The sequence below is a fragment of the Acomys minous genome (assembly GCF_964271855.1).
Source record: "Acomys minous genome assembly, chromosome: 20".
NCBI classification, from domain to species: Eukaryota; Metazoa; Chordata; class Mammalia; order Rodentia; family Muridae; genus Acomys; species Acomys minous.
The window spans coordinates 10,523,844-10,545,309 of NC_140502.1; the positions used below are offsets into that span (position 1 = coordinate 10,523,844).

Below are 21,466 nucleotides of genomic sequence, written 5' to 3' on the forward strand. Positions count from 1 at the left end.
GTTTTTCCCCTCACAGCTGCCTGGTTGTGCACGTGTGTGTGTGTGTGTGTGTGTGTGTGTGTGTGTGTGTAGGCACCCCCTCCAGACCGAAGCCTTGACCCCTTGCTCTCTCTGCCCTCCATACCTTTGTTCTGGGAACTGATAAGTTCAGACACTCCTTCCTGAGACAGAGCCCGGAAGCCGCCCAGATCCAGATTTGCCACTGTGGTAAATGGAGAGAGAGGGGGCTTCTTGCATTTCTTTTCTTGACCTAGGAAGTACCTCCTAGTGTCTGGCCCTCTTGCCACTGCAGGCTTTCCCCAAGTTCTGCCCACTCCCAGCTGCACTTATTTCCCTGGCTGGACAATGAGAAGAGAGAGGCAGAAGGGTGTGCCCTGAGCCTTGTCCCCCCCCCCCCCCAGACACCCAGGCCTGTCCCTTCCCAGAGCTGCCGTCCCCATAAGCATCTCTGAGCACGTGGCCCTTTGGAGCCTGGCTCGCTTGCTCGCCGCCTCCCTCCAGTGTGGGTGTTTGCACTTGAACACCTCCCTTCTGCCTGCCCACCGCACGTCCCCCCCCCCCCCAGCCTCAGCTGTGGTCAGCCCCCTCCCCCCTCCTGTCCCCTGCTGCCTCCTTGCAGCCTCTCCCCCTCCTGGCAAAGCCCAGCCTGCTCCTAGCTGTCCAGGGCGCCTCAGCAGCCCAGTCGCTTCCCTCCCTCCTTCCCTCCCTGGCTGCCTCCTCCTCCCCTCCTGCCCTCCTTCCCTTTTCACCCCCCATCCCCTGCCCTGGACACTGCAAACATGAGGGTCTTGGCCTGCCTCCTTGGTGAGTGATCTATTCCCTTGGGACTGGGGGTAGGGGGTGGGGCCTTAGGGGCCTGGGACCTCACCTTTGACCCTTTAGCTTCTCCAATTTAGGGATTCAGACTTAAGGGAATCTGTTCCGGTCTCTGGTGCTCTGAGATATCCTGACATCTGGCTAGCCCCCTCTAATCCCTCAGGGGGACCCAGCCTTCTGTGTGCCCTGCCTAGCAACCCAAGTGACCTGCCCTTTGTTGCCCTGGCATTCACACGGTGGGGCTATCACTCCTACCATTCAGTCTGGTCCCCAGCCCTGTCTTCAAGGGTCCAGGCATCTGGGGGGGGAGGGGGCATCTGGGGGGGAGGGGGCATCTGGGGGGGCCCCACCCCCACCCCAGGGACCTGTAACTTATCCCAGCCTCCGCCCAAAGTCCATTCCCGCAGTGGGGTTTCTGACTCAGAGGTATGGGGATGCTTCTCACTGGACTTAAGCTGGGGGCCTGCACTAGGGGAAGGACCCCTCCCCTTCGACTTACCTTTCGCTCTGTCCCACCCCCCAACCTCCTTTGCAGCAATACTGGTGGGGACCCAGGCTTTAGGTAAGTGCCCTGACTCTCCACTTGGCCACACCCAGCCCCACCCAGCCCCCAGCATCTCTGAAGCATTCCTCATTGCACCTAGGGGTCTGGGCCCAGGGTTCATCCTCCAGGGTAGCTGGCTCCCTGGTTGGTACCTTGCAAGATAGTCCCTTGCCCTTGGTGTCACCCTAGCCCCGCCCCCCCTCCAGCCTACCATACTCCTGTCTGGAGTCACAGCTTTTCCTTTACCCCTCAGAACGACTCCGCCTGGCTGATGGTCCTCACGGCTGTGCAGGACGCCTGGAGGTCTGGTACAGCGGGCGCTGGGGCACCGTGTGTGATGACGGATGGGACCTCAGGGATGCCGCGGTGGCCTGCCGTGTGTTGGGCTGCGGAGGGGCACTGGCCGCCCCTGGCGGGGCCTTCTTTGGGGAAGGCGCTGGGCCAGTGTGGCTCAGTGAGCTGGCCTGCCGGGGCCATGAGGGACAGCTGGGTATCTGTCCCCACCGAGGCTGGAAGGCCCATATCTGCTCTCACGAGGAGGATGCAGGTGTCGTTTGTGTAGGTAAGAGAATTCAAACTCCCCATATGGTAATGGCGCCAGGAACCCCCAAGTTCTTCCTGCAGATCTGAGCTGTCTAGAAACTGAGAGGTACCCAATTCCCAATCCCTATAAGGCCAGGCACCCCCGCATACCTCCCAAGGACTCCCAGTTATCACTTATTTCTGAATCCCAGGGACTTTAGGCATCCCAGGTTCTCCTCCTGTCCCAGGGACCCCCAGTGGCCTTTCTACTCCTCTCGTCTTTACTGTCCTTGTAACTTTGGTTCTCTCGCATAGGTCAGCGTGCAGCTAACTCTAGAGAAGACTCAACGTCCCTGCTGGATGGGGATCCATGGCTGGCACTGTCTGGGGAGCTGAGCCCCAGCTCCGAGGAGCCCCCCGTTACTCATGGTGAGCACAAAGGACTAGGCCTCCCTCCGCCCCCATCCTGCACTCCGGTCTGTCTCAAGGTCACCGTGCAGATGTTTTTTCCCACGAGCTAGTCTCCTTCTCAGCTCAGGAATCCTGTCACTTCAGATCCTCAGCGAGGAGTCAGGAAGGGTGAACAAACTCATAGCCGCACTTCCTGGTCACATGTCACTTTCCCAGCTCCCCAGCCGGCAGCAAGCTCCCAGAACGGCCCCCGCAAGAAGAACCCTCGGCCACCCAAGCAGGCCAAGTCCACCCGGGCCCCTGTACTGACAAATGGAGCTCCCCGCCAAGGTAAATCTTCAAATCTGGGGTGCCATGAGACCCTAGACCTCCTTTCAGCCCTCCAAGGAGACCAGTGTTCACAGTGCCTTCCCTTAGGATTCAGGCAGGGCTAGCCACCCCCTCTTGGTGACTTTTCCTCTAGGAGACCCCCGGGGTCCTGCCAATGGCAGTTCTGTTTTCAAAATGAGCCAGCCACTGCTCTGCCTGGGCCCCAGCTTCCCTAGGTGAGGAGACTGGAAGCTGCCCCCTCCAGGCTGCCATAGTTAGACATAGCCTTTTACAGTCTCCGTTTTTTCCCCCCTGTCTGTATCTCCCCCCCCCCCCCCCAGAGCGGCTGCGTCTGGTCTCAGGCCCTCATGGATGTGCCGGCCGCCTGGAAGTCTGGCACGGTGGACGTTGGGGTACCGTGTGTGATGATGGATGGGATCTCCGAGATGCGGCAGTGGCCTGCCGGGAGCTGGGCTGTGGGGGGGCGCTGGCCGCCCCTGGGGGTGCCAGATTCGGACCTGGCGAGGGACCCGTGTGGATGGACGACGTGGGGTGTGGAGGAGGAGAGCAGGCCCTCCGCGATTGTCCCCGAAGCCCCTGGGGCCGCAGCAACTGTGACCACACTGAGGATGCGGGGCTGGTCTGCACTGGTATGCTGGGGCTGAGGAGCCCCTCCCCTCTTCAGTTCTCAGATCCTAGCCCCGCCCCCCCTCCCCCCGGCCCCAGGAAGCACTAAAAGGCCTGCTCTCTGCCCTCATGTCTGCCTTTCTACACATTCTCTGGAGAATTCGGAGAGGCAGGATGGACGCTTGGGTTTCGCCTCAGTTTTCTTGAGGGAGCGATGAAGCTAGAAGCTGGGACAGAGAGCTGGGAGTCATGGAAGGGCCCTTGGGGGCTCCCGCCACCTTTCACTCTGCTCCTTTCCCCTCACGTCTTCCCCACCGGGTTCTTGTTCCTTGTTGGCATAACTCCGCACCTGTCCCACGCGTCCTGATTCCTCCCGGGACTAACCCGGTACATGGTCACCCAATCCTAGACTCCCACAGCGTTAACTCAGCCCTTGCAAACCCATTCCAGTTTCCTTTCTTGGTATAACCGGGCAGCTACCCACCCATCTGAGCTTCGCGTCACCGTGTCCTCTGTCCTCCTGTGTTCAGGTCCTGCACCCAGGCTGCGCCTTGCCGATGGCCCCCACGGCTGTGCTGGCCGCCTCGAGGTTTGGCACGGTGGACGCTGGGGGTCAGTGTGTGACGACGCGTGGGATCTTCGTGATGCTGCTGTAGCCTGCAGGGAGCTGGGCTGCGGGGGAGCGCTGGCCGCCCCAGGGGGTGCATTCTTTGGGGAGGGGGCTGGACCCATCATCCTGGATGATCTCAGATGTCGGGGAAATGAGACGGCCTTGCGATTCTGCCCTGCGAGGCCCTGGGGCCAGCATGACTGTCACCATCGCGAGGATGCTGGGGCCGTGTGTGATGGTAAGGGCATAAGAGTGGAAGCTCGGCGTGGTGGCGCACGCCTTTAATCCCAGCATTCGGGAGGCAGAGGCAGGAGGATCGCTTGTGAGTTCGAGGCCAGCCTGGTCTACAAAGTGAGTCCAGGACAGCCAAGGCTACACAGAGAAACCCTGTCTCCAAAAACAAAAAACAACAAAACAAAAAATCCAAACAAACAAAAAACAAAAGAAAGAAAAAAGAAAAAGAAAAGAGTGACATCAGTGGGGAAAGATGGGACAGTGGGTGTGAGGACCCTGCCTAACCTTCCCTTCCTGTGTGTAGATTTCCCTCTTTCCCTATCTTATATTCTTACGTGAAAACCTGGTCCAAGTTAACTAGAGGTGACTTTGTCTCCCTAAGAGGCCTTGGATATTGTCTGATGCTTCATGGTCACAGCGAGGGGCTGAGCCCTACTTCCTTGCTCTTAGTAGAAGCCAATCTTGCCTGCTTAGGGGCGCTGCCCCTTTTCTCTCTCACCTCCAAATCCCCACCCCCACCCCCATTTCCTGCTCTCCCTACTGTCTTCCTCGCTGCGGTCAGGGATATGGAAGCCTTGGGCCTCATCTGTGTACGAGGCAGCCCTGGAGATGACGCTAATGTCTTTTTCCACCCCTCCACCCCCCCACCCCCCACCCCCCCCCACCCCCCGCCCCAGGCATGCCTCTCGCTGGCGAAGTGCAGCCCACAGCCCCCGCAGTGGAGAGCAACAGCTCAGCATCCAGGCTTCTCTCTACCTCAGTGGGTCAGACCCCAGGCCCAGCAGCCAGTTGGCCTCCTCCGGTTTCTGCTACTGCCCCTCCAGAGCCTGGGCCCGAAGCTGGTGAGTCCCTCTGTGAGACTGTCCCCCGGAACTTGCCTGTGAAAAAGAGAGGTAGAAATGAGGAGACCAGGCCGGGTCCCTGTGCAGACGAGTGTTTGGATTGCTGTGCTGATACCCTGAGATCCCCTGAGATCCAGGGCTGTGTTTGCGCAAGGGTCCCACCTTCTGTAGCTGGCCCTGAACCGGACAGAAGGATGGACACAGGAATCCACGATGGAAAGCTTCTGGGTTCTCAGGCCCTGTGCTGGTGGGACTTGCCCCAGTGTCCTCTGGCTAGCTCCCAGGAACAGCTCAGTTTAAGAATTGCTTCGGCAGGCGGGTGGTGGTGGCGGCACACGCCTTTAATCCCAGCACTCAGGAGGCAGAGGCAGGCAGATCACTGGAAGTTCGAGGCCAGCCTGGTCTACAAAGGGAGTCCAGGACAGCCAAGGCTACACAGAGAGACCTTATCTCAAAAAACCAAAACCCAAAACCAACCAACCAAAACAGAATTGCTTCCGCAAGATGAGGACTAGAGAGATGGCTCAGTTGGTAAAGTGCTTGACTTACAAGCATAAGAACCCGGGTTCAGATCCCCAGTGGCCCAAGTCAAAAAGCTGGGTGCAACAGTGAATACCTCTGACTCAAGTGTTGGGCCGGGGAAGAGAGGATTCCTGGGGCTTGCCGGACAGTCAGTCTGCTTAAATCAGTGAGCCACAGGCTCAGTGAGAGACTCTGTCTCAAAAAATAAGTTGGAGAATGATGTCAGCTCCCACATGAATGCACACACTCTCTCCGTGGACACGCCCACGCCCGTGCATCCACACGAACACACAGGAAACCCACCGGCACCGGAAAGATGATGGTTCAGTGGGTAAAGGCACTGGCTACCAAGCCCGACGACTTGGAGGGAGAGCACCAACTCTCACAGATTTTCCTCTGAACTCCACATACGTGTGCTGGCATACACACACACACACACACACACACACACACACACACACGCACAAGTAAAGAAATAAATGCAATTATTAAAAACAAATTCCCCCTCCCCCACCCCCAAATAATTCCCTTGGTGCAATGGGCGTGGTGGTACACTCTTGCAATTCCAGCACTTGAGAGGCTGAGGCAGGAGGATTATCAGTTTGGGCTGCACTGGGCATTGCAGAGATAATACCATCTTCTGTCTACCTGTTTATACACTAAGGAATGCCGTTGAGTTATTGTGAATAATATGGCCACTTACAGCCAAGTGTATGTTAACATACGCTTTCAACTTTTTAAAATGATGTCTCTGTGTGTGTATGTACACATGTCATGGTACACATATGGAGGCCAGAGAATTCCACGAGGGGGTCGCAGAGATCAAAGTCTCAGGGTTGCCAGGCTTGGTGGCAGGCGCCTTTATGTAAACCCTGAGCCACCTCACCAGGCCCCCTTTCAAATGTATTTTGGGTGTATCCCCACGAGTGGAATTTCTATATCGTATGGTATGTCTGCACTTAGCGTTCTGAGGAGCCGCACAGCTGTGTGTGGCTGTGGTCAATACAGACGAGCCCTTGATTAATACCTGGCATCTGGACCGAGGGATTCCTGAGGAAAACTGCTGACAATGTGGATGGGCATTTACAGAGGATGTGGAAGTTAGATGGAGGTTCAGAGTTCTAGATGGAAGCCGGGCGGTGGTGGCACACGCCTTTAGTCCCAGCACTCGGGAGGCAGAGGCAGGCGGATCTCTGTGAGTTCGAGGCCAGCCAGGTCTACAAAGGGAGTCCAGAACAGCCAAGGTTACACAGAGAAACCTTGTCTCGAAAAACCAAAACCAACCAAACAACCAAACAAAAAACCCAAAAATCCAAAAGAACAAAGTGCTAGATGGACCCTTTGACCCTGACTCTGGGTCTCTCTCTTTCCCTCTCTCTCTCTCTCTCTCTCTCTCTCTCTCTCTCTCTCTCTCTCTCTTTTTCTATTTCAGGGTCTCCCCAGTTGCGCCTGGTGGCTGGACCCAGCAGGTGCTCTGGCCGGCTGGAGGTATGGCATGACGGACGCTGGGGGACAGTTTGCGATGACAGCTGGGACATGAGAGACTCAGCTGTGGTGTGCCGGGAGCTGGGCTGTGGGGGACCTCGGCAACCAGACCCCGCGGCAGGCCGCTTTGGCTGGGGCGCAGGCCCCATCTGGCTGGATGATGTAGGTTGTGTGGGGACAGAGGCGTCCCTGACAGAATGCCCGGCTGCTTCCTGGGGGAAACACAACTGTGCCCACAATGAGGATGTCGGGGTCACCTGCACTGGTGAGGATGCGCTAGCCTTCTGCTGGCTTTAGAAGGGCTTCCTGGAGGAAGCATTAACTTGACTGACTAAACCCCAGCCCTGTAGTGGGTATTTTAGCTCATATAACCGTCATTCAAAATGTCTATGTCTAGCCAAAGTGGCAGCCAGTTAAACTCAAGCCTGGCAGGGCATGCCCCTGTTTATAGGCGTCTGGCCTCCAGCTCCCGTGCTGGACACTGAGCTCCAGGATCTGGGTGCTCAGATGGGAAAGAACATCACATGAGTCTCTGAGAAGCGTGCGACTCACTGAGGGAAAGAGGGACATGATCCAGCCTGTGCAAACCAGAGCGACAGGCTTGGGGTTTGGGAGGTCTCTAAAACCACCCCGAGGCTCAATCCGAGAGAGGCCGTTAGTTAGCTCAGGGTCGTGTTTCACCATAGTGAACGTGCGGGTTAAGTTCAGCCAAGGGAAGAGGTCCATGGAGTGGAGTTCAGGTGTGAAGCTCTGACGTAGACAGTGCTGAACTGTCCCAGCATCCCATGCGGCAGCATGCACGAATAGCCATCCAGACATGCTGCTGTCTTAGCCTTGGTGTCTATGGTTCATATGTAGGGGCCTGACTGACCATGTGCGTGGCTGGTCAGAAGTCACATTGCCAGTGTAGGATAACTTGGTGCAAGTCCCCCAAACACACCAAGAGTATCTTAGCAGGCAAGAACATTCTAAGGCCTAGAAATCATCTTCCTGGAGCTGGGGGCAAAAAACCTAGGCTTGTGTTGGATGGCTCATCTTTGCCTGCCTAGGCTGAGCTAGAAATTTAGATAGAGCAAGGATGTTGGTGGCTCAAACGATGGAGTCATCAGCTCGGCATCTCTGTCTTCTGGGACAGTCTCAGAAAGATTAGAGGCAGGAAATGGTCTGGTAGATGGTGCCACTTTTTTTTTTTTTTTTTTTTTTTTTTTTTTTTTTTTTTGGAGACAGGGTCTTTCTATATAGTCCTGGCTGTCCTGGACTTGCTTTGTAGACCAGGCTGGCCTCGAACTCACAGCGATCTGCCTGCTTCTGCCTCCCAAGGGCTGGCATGATGCGCATGAAAGGAAAGCCAGGGGCTAGAGGGGATGCTTGTAATACCAGAACTTGGAAGGCTGAGGCAGGAGGATTCTTATGAGTTTAAGGCTAACCTGGACCATAGAAACCTTGTCATTGAAACAAACAGACGAACAACGCAAAACCAAACACGGGCTAAGTGGTTAAGAACACTGGCTGCCTTTGCAGAGGACCCAGGATTCCCAGCGCCCACATGGCAGATCTCTAACTCCAGTTTGGGGTGGGCGGGGTGGAGGAGGGTCTGATGTTGTCTTCTGGGGTCGCCTAAGACGACCATCAGACATATCAGATAGTTACACCATGACTCATAACAGCAGTGAAATAATTACAGTAATGACGTAGGATTGGGGTCACCACAAGGTGAGGAACTGTGTTCAAGGACTGCAGCATCAGGAAGGTTGAGAACCACGGCCTTAGGGGTTATACCTGGGAGTGTGGAATAGCAACCCCGAGGAGCTCTATTCCTTGCCTTTAAAGAAATATTGATTTTATTATTTTTAATGATGGGGTGTGTCTGTCTGTGTGTAGGTTTGTACACACGGTGCCAGGCCTTTGAAGGCCAGAGGCATCACATACCTCAGGGGGTTGTGAGCCTCCTCATTGTGGGTGCTGGGAACAGAGCTCAGATCGTCGACAGGGCACAGTACACATGCGTCCCTGTGGAGATGCCTCTCCAGCCCCCCCCTCATCCCCCCGTCCAGCTTCTTGTGGACTCTTCACCCTAATTTCTCGCAGTGGCTACCACACTCTACACACCCACCAATACTGAATGAGACCTCCGTTTTCCCCCACAGCCTCACCAGCAATTTGCTGTCACTGGTTTTCCTGAGGATGGTCATTCTGGCTGGGATGACTTGCGTAGTGGGCTGCAATGACCGCCCCAGCCCAGTGCTAACACGGATGGCCTTTGAGGGAGCTAAACGAATCACACAACACAACCCAAAGTTATGAAACTGAGGAAGAGGCAGCTGGGGAGAGAGGCCGATGCTAAGGAAAAGCAAGAGAGAGAGAGACTTGAAAGTGATGCATCACAGACATGCTTGCAGTTGTCAGAGAACAGCATACTTAATATAGATTTGTTTGTTTGCTTCTTATGTGTATGGATAATTGCCTGCAAGCACATCTGTGCACCACGTGCACAGCTGGAGCCCTCAGAGGCCAGGAGACAGCATCAGATTCTCTGAGACTGGAGTTACAGACAGCCGTGAGCTGCTGTGTGGCTGCTAAGAATCCAACCTAGGTTCTCTGGAGGAGCTGCAAGTACCCTTAACTGCTGAGCCATCTCTCCAGTTCAACAAACCATTTTTTTTTTAAATGAAAAGAGGCTTGAGGAATATGGGTAATATACCTGATTTCACCATCACCATTTCTACATCATGTCTTTTCCTCCTTTCCTCCTCCCAGGAACACCCGGCCTGGATACCATCTCAGACCCCTTGAGTTGGAGCTGGCTCCCTGGGCTGGGTAGAGATCAGGATGTGTGGCTCCCAGGCGAGCTGGCCACCAAGCCCTCTGCCAGTCTCACCTCCAGTGTGCCAGAGAAAACCACAAAGACTCCAGGGAAGGCTCCCAAGAGTACTAAGAAGTGGGTGACCAAAAATGCAAAGAGACCAACCACTCAACCCCCTGGGATGCCAGCCACTAAACGCTCCAGGGTCCCAGGCACCCCAGCCCCCCTAAATCTTACCCCACGTCCCTCTGAGTTACCAAAGAGACTGACCGCTGAGGCTCCCCACAGACAGACCTCACAGGCTGCTGTGACATCGCTGTCCACTCAAGGCCTTCAAGAAGTGACCTCCGAGGCCACCATCACGCAGATCCCTCAGGCCTCCTTAGAGCCATCGGGTGAGAACCCAGAAGGTTCTCTGGAACCGTCCCAAGACCCAGCCCCCACCCCAACCGCTGGAGTCTCTGTGCCATCAGGTGAGTAGTAGAGAGTGAAAAAGGTGGGACAAAGGTGAGGCTGCCCCCTCACCTCCTGACCCGAGGGCCTCTCCCCCCGCCCAGGTCCCTTCCGGGTCCGTCTGGCCGATGGGCCCAACAGGTGTGCTGGCCGTCTGGAGGTGTGGCATGCTGGACTCTGGGGGACGGTCTGCGATGACAGCTGGGACCTTCGGGATGCCACGGTGGCCTGTTGGGAACTGGGTTGTGGAAAGGTCCGGCCCCGAGTAGGCAAAACCCACTATGGCCCTGGGACCGGGCCCATCTGGTTGGATGACATGGGCTGTAGGGGAAGTGAGACCTCACTGAGTGACTGCCCCTCGGGGACATGGGGGAAGCACAATTGTGACCATGAAGAAGATGTGGTGCTCACCTGCACTGGTACCAGGGAACAGCGAGGGAGGTTGAGGGATGGAGCTACAGTGGGACAGAAGGGCAGCATCGTCCTATAAGGAACTGGCCGGGGCGGGGTGGGGTGGGGGGGGTGAGGACATAAAAAGGTTACTGCAGGAGACTCGGGGAGGGAAGGACAGTGGCAAGGACCTCAGCTGGTGGGAAGGGACACATGCTACCTAGTCTCTTCCCAGGCTACCCAGGTGATGACGATTATCCCTCCTGGACCTGGGACCCCACTTCAGGAGAGGACCTGACCAAAGGGGCCACTACGGTTGCACGGCCTGGACATACTGTTTCCTGGGTTACCACTAGGAACCCAGAAGTTCTCTCTCCAGCAACGCAGAGCCTTCCGGACACAGGTGAGGGGCTTGACCAGGTGTCTGTGTGGGTGCATTTGCCAAGGCATATGTGCTGAGGCCCGAGGAGAACTCATGGAGTGTACTCCTTCCCCCACGTGGGTCCGAGGAATCCAACTCAAGTTGCTACGCTTGGCAGCAAGCACCTTTACCCACCAGGTCATGCTGCCCGTCCTGTTTTTTTGAGATGATGTATCATGTATCCCAGACGGGCCTTGAACTTGCTATGTAGCTGAGGTTTGCCTTGAACTCCCGAACCTCCCGTCATCCCAATCCCAAGGGCATGGTCAGCTGGCCTAGGCTGCAGGCTTTCCTTGGGCTTGACAGTAATCATCTTTACTAGAGACGGTGGCACAGTATGTGGCTCCGAGCCATCAGAGGGCACCAGCGAGCCCAGATCCTACTAAAGCGACCAGGCAGTGTGGCTGTAACGCACCAGCCTGGGCCCCTCCGTCCAGAACACCCGTGGAAATGACCGTAGCTCAAGGTCAGCCTGGTAGCACGGGGTTCCGACCCCAGCCACTGGGAAGTGAGCGGAGGCTTTCCCAGTCCGGCAGTCCACGCTCTGTCCTCCGCAGGCTTAGCTCAGACACGGGCAGGGGTTCCCGGGGCCCCAGGTCCTACCTCTTGCCCTTCCCAGCCCCGCCCAGCAGGGTCTGCGTCTTACACTATAGCCATCTGCCCTTGTACCGTCTCGCTATGGCCTGTGTCCTTCCATCTCTGCCGTCCAGCCTGGTCCCTCAGCTGCCACCCTGGGTGTTGTCATCTCCCGCCCCGGCTCTCTTCCTCACAGGCACTTCCTGTCCTCCCCATGGACACAGCTGCCTCCTCTCTCACTCTACTCTGTTGCCCATCCTTTTCCTTTCTTATCAACCCCTTGACTTCTACTTTTTTTTTTTTTTTTTTTTTTTTTTGCTCCATCTTGTGTTTTTCCTTCCTGGTGTCCGTCGCCCTTCCCCGTCCCCCCACCGGTGGCTTCATTTCCACTCTCTCCTCTTCCTCACCCCCTGAGTTTGCCCCATGCAGTGTTCTTTCTCAGTTTTCCTTTAAATCTGTATATCCCTTCTATCTCCTTTCAGAGATTTTATATTATTAGTGCGTGTGTATGAGTGTTTTGTGTGTGCGCCATGTATATACAGTTCTCACCGAGGCCAACCGAGCCCCTGGAACTGGAGTCCCAGACAGTTGTGAGCTTCCATGTGGGTGCTGGGAATTGAACCTGGGTCTTCTGGGAGAACAACCAGTGCTCTTACCCTCGGAGCCATCTCTTCCTTTCTTTTCTTTTTCTTTCTTTCTTTCTTTCTTTCTTTCTTTCTTTCTTTCTTTCTTTTTTCTTTTTTTTTGAGACAGGGTTTCTCTGTGTAGCCTTGGCTGTTGTGGACTCACTTTGTAGACCAGGCTGCCCTCGAACTCAGCGATCCACCTGCCTCTGCCTCCAGAGTGCTGGGATTAAAAGCATGCGCCACCACGCCCAGCTGATACATTCTTTTATAGCCCAGGCTAGAATTCACTATGTAGCCGAGGCTGGCCTTGATCCTCTGTCTACACCGCCCCCCCCCATGCTGAGATTACAGGCGTAGGGTACCACGCACACCCCCAACTTCTTTGTGATCAGCCGCTGTCATGTTCCGTGTGACACTCTGTTTATTTCCGACCACTGGCCTCCATCCTTTCTCTCTCCCCCCCTGTATCTTACGGTCCTCACTTCAGTGACGGGTGACACTGTTCCTGCCCAACCCCCTGCCTTTCACACCACTGTTTCTCTGTCTTCTCCCTCATTCCACCCTCTGTCTGCTGCCTGTTCTTGCGTCCTCTGCCTGTCACTGCTGGGAGGATCAGCGTCGCACAGTCAGGCCTGCCTGGGGAGGCCCCTGCTCCTCTGCCTGGCAACTCATTACGTCACAGGTGCTGCGCATTTTGATTGGGCGGCAGCATCCAGCCTTGCCACCTGTAGAGTTGAGCAAGGGAGCTGGCTCAGAGACTTGTGGCTTGGACCTGGGAGTATCTCATGCTGGTATTAGGGTTGATCACTGCGATGCTGGAACCAGACAGGGTCCCCTAGAGACCCGTGCTCCTTAGTTCAGGTGCAGCCTGAGTTCCAGAACCTTTGTTCTGTGCAACCAGGAAGGGTTCCCTGTCCCGCCGCGCCCCCTCGTGGTGGAACTGATCACATGGCGAGGCACTGGCCACTACAAAGACAGTCCCTGAGGCAGGGGGATCCTTTCCAGGGGAAAACTAATGCAGAATTACAAACCATGCAGACTCTCCGGAGAGTCATATGTAGCAAGACCTAGGAGAGGGGATGGGGTGTGTGGCCAGGATGGGACTCTTTTTACAACAGTTTACATGTGTCTTATGTATGTATGTGTGTGCTATGTAAGTATGAGGTATATATGTGTATTTAAGTATGTGTGCGTATGTTAGTATGTGGTATGTAAGTGTGTGGTATGCATGTGTGTACATGATTGTGTATGTCCCTGCAATGTATGAACAGTATGTGTGAAGGCCAGAAGACAATTCTGGTGCCCTTCCTCAGGCACTATCTAAGCCTTATTTTTACGAGTCAGGGTCTCTCAGTGGCCTGGAGCTCACCGTTGAGGCTAGGTTGGTGGCCCGCAAACCTGGGACATTCGCCAGTCTCCGCCTCCTCAGCACGGGGGTTAGGAGAGGGGCTGGCACACCCAGCTTTTTATTTTCTTTACATGTGTGCTCTGGGGATCACACTCCATTCCTTGTGTTTGCGAACTGAACTGTCGTCTTCTGGCGCGTGTGTGTTTGCTCTTGAGACCATCCATCGCCTAAGCTGGCCTGGAAGTCCCTATGGAGTTCAGGAAGCCTTGAACTCTGAGTGGGGGGGGGGAGGGGTGTCATGCCAACCCTAGCGCCATACCTTTCACTCACCGGGCTGGGGCGATGTGTGCTGTCATTCAAAGCACATCTGGGGTCTGACTCACTCAGCTGACTCCACTCTAGACTGCGTGCCCCAATCCAATGTGCAGAGTGCCCTCCAGATCACCTAGAACAGAAAGTGCCGTTGGAAGAGTGTTTCACTAAGCAACCCTTAGGTTCAGGGTCCCAACGTTCTAATGGTCATTTATAGCAGAGAAATCGAGAAAGGCCTCATAGAAATGTGGTAATATCCACCAGCAGAGGAGAGCAGGAAGGAGGTTGGTTTTTAATTATTTCATGCATGTGCCATGGCACATGTGTGGAGGTCTGAGGACTTTGGGAATCCAACCCAGGTTACCAGGATATCCAGCGAGCACCTTTACCATTGAGCCAGCTTCTCACTGGCCCCAGAACCAAAGGCCTTTGGGAGAAAACTTGCATAGTCACAGAGCTGGGATATATATATATATATATATATATATATTTTAAGATTTATTTTATGGTTTGGGTGTGGTGGCACACACCTTTAATCCCAGCACTCCAGAGGCACAGGCAGGTGGATCTCTGTGAATTTGAAGGTAAGCTTGTCTACATAGCAAGTTTCAGAACACACACACACACACACACACACACACACACACACACGTAAATGCAGTGCCCAACCAGACCAGAAAAGGACACCAGATCTAAAGCTGGAGTTACAGGCAGTTGTGAGCCACCTGAAGTGTATGTTGGGAGCCCAATAGATGTTCTTTTTTTTTTTTTTTAACTCTTTAATGTTATTTATTTATTATTTATACAGTAGTCTGCCCCCATGTGTGTTTGCATGCCAGCAGAGGGCACAAGATCTCATTGTAGATGGCTGTCAGCCACCATGTGGTTGCTGGGAATTGAACTCAGGACCTTTGGAAGAACAGACAGTGCTCTTAACCACTGAGCCATCTCTCCTGCCCCAGCAAGTTAGGCCTTATGCTCTAAGAAGTACCCACATGAATCCCTCTGGCTATTATAGCATCACCACACATCTAGTGGCTTAAACAGCACAAGCTCATTTTCCTGCTCTCTAAGGTCAGGGTCTCGGGCAGGGCTGGTTCCTCTGGGCTTGTCCCACTACTGTCCCTTTCTCCTTCACAGCCAGCAGTGTTGCCCTTCTCTGGTCTTAGCTGTGTCTTTGCTTTCTCTTTCTCCTTCACTTCAGCCTGGAGCGGCTTCTGTACTCAAGTATTTATAAGATGTGGGAATTTGCAAGGTGTGATGACGCACGCCTTTAACCCCAGTACTTGTGAGGCAGAGGCAGGTGGATCGACGTGAGTTTCAGGCCAGCCTGGCCTACAGAGCGAGGCCAGGACAGCCAAGATAATACAGAGAAACCCTGTCTCAAAACACAGAAAACAAACAAACAAACAAACAAAGATTTGAGAATTTGGTTTTTCTTTTTATTATTTGTATTCGTCGATCTATTTATTTATTTTTCAACGTGTGTGTGTGTGTGTGTGTGTGTGTGTGTGTGTGTGTGTGTGTACATGCTATGGCTCAAAGAGAAAAAATAAAAGAGAAGCTACTTAGGACAGCGTGATAGGTCAGTAGGTAAGGGTGCTTCCTGGACAAACCTGATCACTGTGGTTCAGTCGTTGAACACCTGTGGTGGAAGGAGAGAGCCGACCCCTGCAAATTACCCTCTGACCTCATACATGTGCCATGGCATGTATGTGCATTCGTATAAATAAATAAATACATAAAACGTAAAGAGAGATCGGACTTCAAGGACAGCCTCAGCTACATAATGAGTTCAAGGCGAGGGCGGGTTACCTGAGACCCTGTGTCAAAAAACAAAACAAAACAAAACAAAACAAAAAAACCCCACAGCTGCTGTGGGGGCTTGGGCGTGCACACCTTTAGTCCCAGCACTCAGGAGGGTCGCTGTGAGTTCGAGGCCAGCCTGGTCTACACAGTGAGTCCAGGACAGCCAGGGCCACAAGAGAAACCCTGTCTCAAAAAACCAAACCAAACCAAAAACAACTCAAAACCAAAACACAGAAACCAAAACACACACACACACACACACACACACACACACACACACACACACACACTCACTCAGGAGGTAGGTAGATCTGAGTTCCAGGACAGCCAGGGCTGTTACACAGAGAAACACTGTCTAGAAAAGTCAACAAAACTAACAAACCAGAAACCAAGCAAACAAAAATCCTCATGTCCGACTGGCAGCAAGTGCATGTCTTTAAGAGATAACTTCATCAGTTTCTGCTTTGAGCATCCAGACTGGTTGTGGAGGAGGCGGAGTGATGGATGGGCTGGCTACAGTAATGGACGAAGGCGGAGGCAAGCACTCAACTCTTTTTCCTCACACCTCTGCAGATGACCAGAGTAGTTATGAGCTCTCCTGGACATGGGATACGCCTTCAGGAGGGGGTCTGTCCAGAGGGACCCCCACCACAACCAAACCTGGACCCACGGCTACCACTAGCACAGGCAGGAGTCCAGGCTACCCCTTTCCAGCTCCAAGGGCCCGTGCAGACACAGGTGAGGCAGGGGGGGCGCAGAAGCCTGGAGAGTATGTGTTGCGGGGTGCAGAGATGGGCTCCAAGTTCCCAGGGGGGTAACCCAAGTCTTATCCCAGAAAGACCCAACAGAGGGATAGCCTTGAACTCAGAGATCTGCATGCTCTTGCCTCTGCAGCGCTGAGATTATAAAGGTTTGCACCACTACCGTGCCTGGCTAGCTCTCTTCTTTTTCTTTGCCTCCTCCTCCTCCTTCTCTTTTTTGGGGGCGGTGGTTAGCCCTGGCTGTCCCAGACTCCCTTTGTAGACCAGGCTGGCCTGGAACTCACAGCGATCCGCCTGCCTCTGCCTCCCGAGTGCTGGAATTAAAGGCTTGCGCCACTACCGCCCCGGCTAGCTTACTTCTTTATATTCAGTCTAGAATCCCAGACCATGGGATGGTTAAGGTGGTTCTCCCCTCCTCAGAAAAATCTCTCTGGAAACACTCGCACAGACCTGTCCAGAGCTGTGTCCCCCTAGGGAATTCCAAACCCAGTCAAGTTGACAGTGAACGTTAATTATCACATAGAGCCTCGCTGTGGGTGCCTCCTAGGATTCTTCTCATATTTCCGTATCCCAAAGCGTGTCCATCTTTCTAGTCCCGGGACTCTTCCTCGCAGTCTCTACAACCTTTCAAATTCCTCTGTATTGTTCTATCCATGTATTTTCCCTCCAGAGACCACCAGGTGGCGGCAGGAACCTCATACGAGGCGAGAAGGGGGGCACTAGGGCCTGGTGAAGTCTGCCGGTGACCCATGATGTCACAAAGATCTTTGCCTTCCCATTGGTCATTTCCTCAAGGGGCGTTGCGGGACACTGGGGGGTTAGGGCAGGCTGACCTCAGACTGATCTGCTCCCCCTTTCTTTCTCCTCCAGGTTCCCCAAGGAAGCCGAAACCTGAGCGCCGGCTGCGGCCGCTGCGCCCCACCTCAGCCAGGACGGCACCTACCACCTCAGCGCCAGCTTCCTCCACCTCAGCGGGGCCTCCTGGCTCGCAGCTGACCTCTGGCTCCTGGCCACAGTTCACCCCTGACTCGGCTTCAGAACAGGAGGGGACCCCTGGCGCCCCCCAAATCTCTTCACCCACGCCAGGACTTTCTTCCCTGACAACCTCTGACTTTGCCTTGCCCACTCCTGAAGCCAGTCTGCTTCCAACCAGTACGCCAGAGCATTCACGCAGCCCAACACCCACCTCCCCTAAAGGGCTAACCTCTGACTCCTCTGTGTTATCTGAAGTGACCACCAACCTTTTCCCTACCTCAGAGCTGGCCCCGGGATCCGAAACCACCCCAGGCTTGGGCACAGCACCCAAAATAGTCCCAGAGAGTTCTGGCTCCTCAGACCTCCCCATGAGCCCCAGGACCCCGACTCAGCCATTTACAGCCTCCAACCCCACCAGCACCCCTCACCTCATGACCACCCCTCACCCCACCACCACCCCTCACTCTACCTCTCTCCCTCACCCCGCCACCCCCTCTCACCCCACTACCACCCCTCAATTCACAACTTTTCATCCAACCATGGCCCCTCGGCCTACCACAAACCCTCAGCATCCCACCAACACTCAGCTTTCCTCAACCCCTGCCCCCCCCACAGAGTCCCCCGAGACAGAATTTCCCTCTCCCACTCCGCAACCAAGGGTCAAGCCAAGCCTACACCCGGAGCCGACATTTGCGGGAGCCCCTCCCGCAATCACATCCCAGGTGCAGGACCTCCAGCCCTCCCCAGCCTCAGAGTCTGACCCCTCCGTGCCCCCTCCAGTCTCAAGCATGGACCCACTATCCACAGAGGTCTTCAGACCACCTGGAAGCCAGACCTTATACTCAGCTTCAGGCCCCACAGATACCCCTGACCTTCACCTCTCCTCTGTGGCCCAGCCATTGGACCAACATCCCCATGACCAGTTCACTCAAGGGCCAACCCCTCATCACAACCCAGGTCCCCTTGGGCCATGTATGTCCCCAGTACCACCGGTCAGGGTCATGCCTTGTGAGCCACCTGCCTTGGTGGAGCTGGTGACTGCTGTGAGGGAGGTGGGTGACCAGCTGCAGAGGCTGACTCGGGTCCTGGAGCAGGATCGGCAGGAACGCCATGTCCTGGGGCTGGGCCTGGTCCAGTTGGTAGAGGCTGCCCAGGGCTTGGGGCAGCTGAGTGAGACTGTCAAGAGGCTGGCAGAGGTGGCCTGGCCCCCCACCACACCGGTGCCCACTCCCACCACCACAGAGGAGGAGGAGAGACCTCTGAGGGGAGATGTGTGACCCCGTTCCGAAAGTTGAGGTGCTTAAGATACCCTCAAACAAACAAAACCAAAGTATACTCAAAGGGTGGGTGTGGTTACTGTGGAAGCAGGAGACCCTGGAGGGACGGAATCACAAAGTTGATCCTAACTTGTCTTATACTGGGAAGTTTTGGTTTCTTTAAGACCTCAGTTATACTATGTAAACACGCTTTTGTTTTAATCCTAGGTGTGACATTTTAGTTTGTCTAACAGCTGATAGTTGCCTCATGTGGGGACATGGAGGGAGAGAGAGAGAGAGAGAGAGAGACAGACAGACAGACAGACAGACAGACAGAGACAGAGAGACAGAGAGAGACAGAGCGCCAGAAGAAAAGAGGTCTACACCCTCTCTCCACTAACCTTCCTTCTCTCATACTTAGTGTTGGGGAGTTGGAAGGGATTGGGGTAGAGAGAGGAGGTGGAGGCAGTAAATACCCCAAATAAAATAGTTTTAAAAACTGTCGTCAACACTCGTCAAGGCAACATGTCATGCTGTGGCAGTGATGGTGAGGATGCTGAACGTGAAAGGCGGTAATGGCAGTGACTGTTGATGGGGACGGTAACGGGGTGACGGTGGTGTTCACAGGGATGAGAGTCAGGCAGTGACTCGATGGTGCCTTTGACGATGGGCGTGGTGATGGGATGGTGGTGAAGGTGATGATGATGATGATGTCGTGATGATGTTAGTAGCCACGAGGGCGATGACAAAGATGGAGTTGGCGGTACTGAGTGTACAAGGATAAAGATGGTGATTCGGGTGTGACTGAGGAAAGCGATGACTGTGTTTCGGTGGTGATGATGGGGATGTGGTGACTGTGGGGATGGGGTTGATGATGATGACATTAATGGTGGTAGTGGTGATGGTGGTGGCGACTATGATGTGTTGGTGACGAAGGCACTGAGTGAGTGACAGTGATGGCGGTGGTGAAGACGGTAACAGCGGAACCATGACGACACTGATGTGCTCGCGATGCTGGTGAGGTTGCTGATCCTGCTACTGGTAATCGCACTGGCAATCCTGACAGTGATGCATCTGTGCAGGCAGGAAGCTATCTTAGCCACGGCGTGGCGGGGCATGTCTCAGTTTTGAGAACAGAGCACACAGTCCATACGTCTGAATGGGTGAGAAAGCATCACTCTCACAGGGACTAGCACTTAGGGGGTGCATCTGCGTCAGAGTCTATTTGCAATGGTTCCCAGCCGTCCTAATGCTGCGACCCTCTAATACAGTCCCTCATGCTGTGGTGACGCCAACCTTAAAGTTGTTATTGTTGCCACGTCATAACAGTGACTTTGCTACTGTTACCTATCGTAATGTAAACAACGTGACACGCAGGATGGTCTTAGGTGACCCCTGTGAAAGGAGACCTGCAGGGGTCATGACCCACAGGTCGAGAACCACTGGCTTAAAGGCTCTGCCGCCCGACTGTCATTTCATCTCTGCTAACACTAGCTGGGGAGAGTACTGTTTCCACAGTTCAGCAGATGAAGACGCACTGTCAGCCTGGATGCTGGGGTGGAGCCCTCGCTAGGGATATAGCCCCGAGCCAGCTCCTGAGCCTCTTAGTCTCCTCTGCTCCCCACCTATAAACAGGATAATAATAGTGTATGCCTCATGGGCACGCGGAGATGGCTGGGTGGTAACACTGTATTTCTGAGCGTGCTCAGGCTCTCGAGTGTACGTGAGATGAGAAGCGACTCTTCTGTTATCCCCGTTTTGTGCCTCGGTCCATGCGGCAGCCCTGCTTGCCAACGCAAGTCTGTCTCCTCAGACCCTTTGAGAGGAGGTTTCGTCCACGTAGCCCAATCTGGCATTTGGCTCAGTGCGTCACGGAGGCCCTTAAGGTCCTGACCGGCCCTCTTGCCTGTACCTCCCGAGTGCCGGGACTGAAGGTGTGCAGTGTCATACCTGTTCTGTGCCCCACTGAGGGTTGAAGCGAGGGCTGCCTGCATGCTGGGAAATTATTCTATCAGCTGAACTTCATGCCCAGCGCAGGGGCCTTGCTCGGCGGCCATATTGGATCAAGCCGACTCAATCCTAGGCTTGGCTGTGTGCAGCCTGTATACCCCTGGAATGTTTTGCTCTTTTCTTCTAAGAGGCTCAGTTTCCTCCTCTCTAAAATGGGAATACTTATAACACCAAGCTCAGAGGGTTACCAAAGAGTTAGTTCCTGAACGGGCAGAGATGGTAGAGTGAGTCCAGGGCTGGTGAGATGGCTCAGGGGGTAGACACTTGCTATGGAAGCCTTGATGATCTGAGTTTGATCCCTAGGACAATGTAACTAATGGCAGGAGAGGACCAACTCTCACAGTGACATCAACCCCTATATGTGCTCCGCATGAGTTAATGAAACACATTTTAAAAACAAGAGTAAGCCAGGCGGTGGTGGTACACACCTTTAATCCCAGCACTTGGGAGGCAGAGGCAGGCGGATAGCTGTGAGTTCGAGGCCAGCCTGGTCTACAAAGGGAGTCCAGGACAGTCAAGGCTACATAGAGAAACCCTGTCTCAAACAAAACAAAACAAAACAAACAAAAAAAACCAAGAGTGATCCCTAACGATGCCTCTGTGTGCCTAACAACATGTGAACTCTTGAGGGGTGTGTGTGCGTGCATGCTTGTGCATGTGTGCACATGTGCACTTGTGTGTTCATGTGAGTGTGCCCATGTGTGTGCACGCACACGTGCATTTGTGTGTGTGTGTGTGTGTGTGTGTGTGAGAGAGAGAGAGAGAGAGAGAGAGAGAGAGAGAGAGAAAGAGAGAGAGAGAGAG

At 54.4% G+C, this 21,466-nt stretch overlaps 1 protein-coding gene and 1 long non-coding RNA gene across 3 annotated transcripts; one reads left to right on the forward strand and one right to left on the reverse strand.

Annotated features, from left to right (window-relative positions):
• Positions 1–443: 443 nt before the first annotated feature.
• SSC5D (scavenger receptor cysteine rich family member with 5 domains) lies at positions 444–19,161 on the forward strand. Of its 2 annotated transcripts, XM_084770299.1 has the most exons (14): positions 449–804; positions 1,352–1,378; positions 1,614–1,922; positions 2,198–2,311; positions 2,510–2,623; positions 2,944–3,252; positions 3,760–4,077; positions 4,751–4,915; positions 6,870–7,187; positions 9,680–10,198; positions 10,283–10,597; positions 10,804–10,971; positions 16,234–16,398; positions 17,292–19,161. In XM_084770299.1, exons 1-14 carry the CDS (start codon positions 780–782, stop codon positions 18,671–18,673), a joined length of 4,248 nt encoding a protein of 1,415 aa, XP_084626425.1. In that variant the 5' UTR covers positions 449–779; the 3' UTR covers positions 18,674–19,161. The 2 variants fall into 2 exon arrangements, with proteins under 2 accessions (XP_084626426.1, XP_084626425.1); XM_084770300.1 differs by lacking the exon at positions 10,283–10,597 and having other exon boundaries at positions 444–804.
• LOC311591011 lies at positions 4,847–9,736 on the reverse strand. The gene is made up of 4 exons (XR_014777009.1): positions 9,624–9,736; positions 9,076–9,191; positions 5,532–5,629; positions 4,847–4,951 (listed from the first exon to the last, which is right to left on the reverse strand). It is a non-coding gene; the product is annotated as an uncharacterized lncRNA (long non-coding RNA).
• Positions 19,162–21,466: the final 2,305 nt, after the last annotated feature.

Bases quoted from the DNA above. Each gene is read 5' to 3' on its own strand.
- SSC5D (XM_084770299.1), top strand. From the start codon at position 780: ATGAGGGTCTTGGCCTGCCTCCTTG. The intron at 10,199-10,282 runs GTGAGTAGTAGA...CCCCCCGCCCAG, and splicing joins TGGAGTCTCTGTGCCATCAG to GTCCCTTCCGGGTCCGTCTG. The intron at 10,598-10,803 runs GTACCAGGGAAC...GTCTCTTCCCAG, and splicing joins TGTGGTGCTCACCTGCACTG to GCTACCCAGGTGATGACGAT.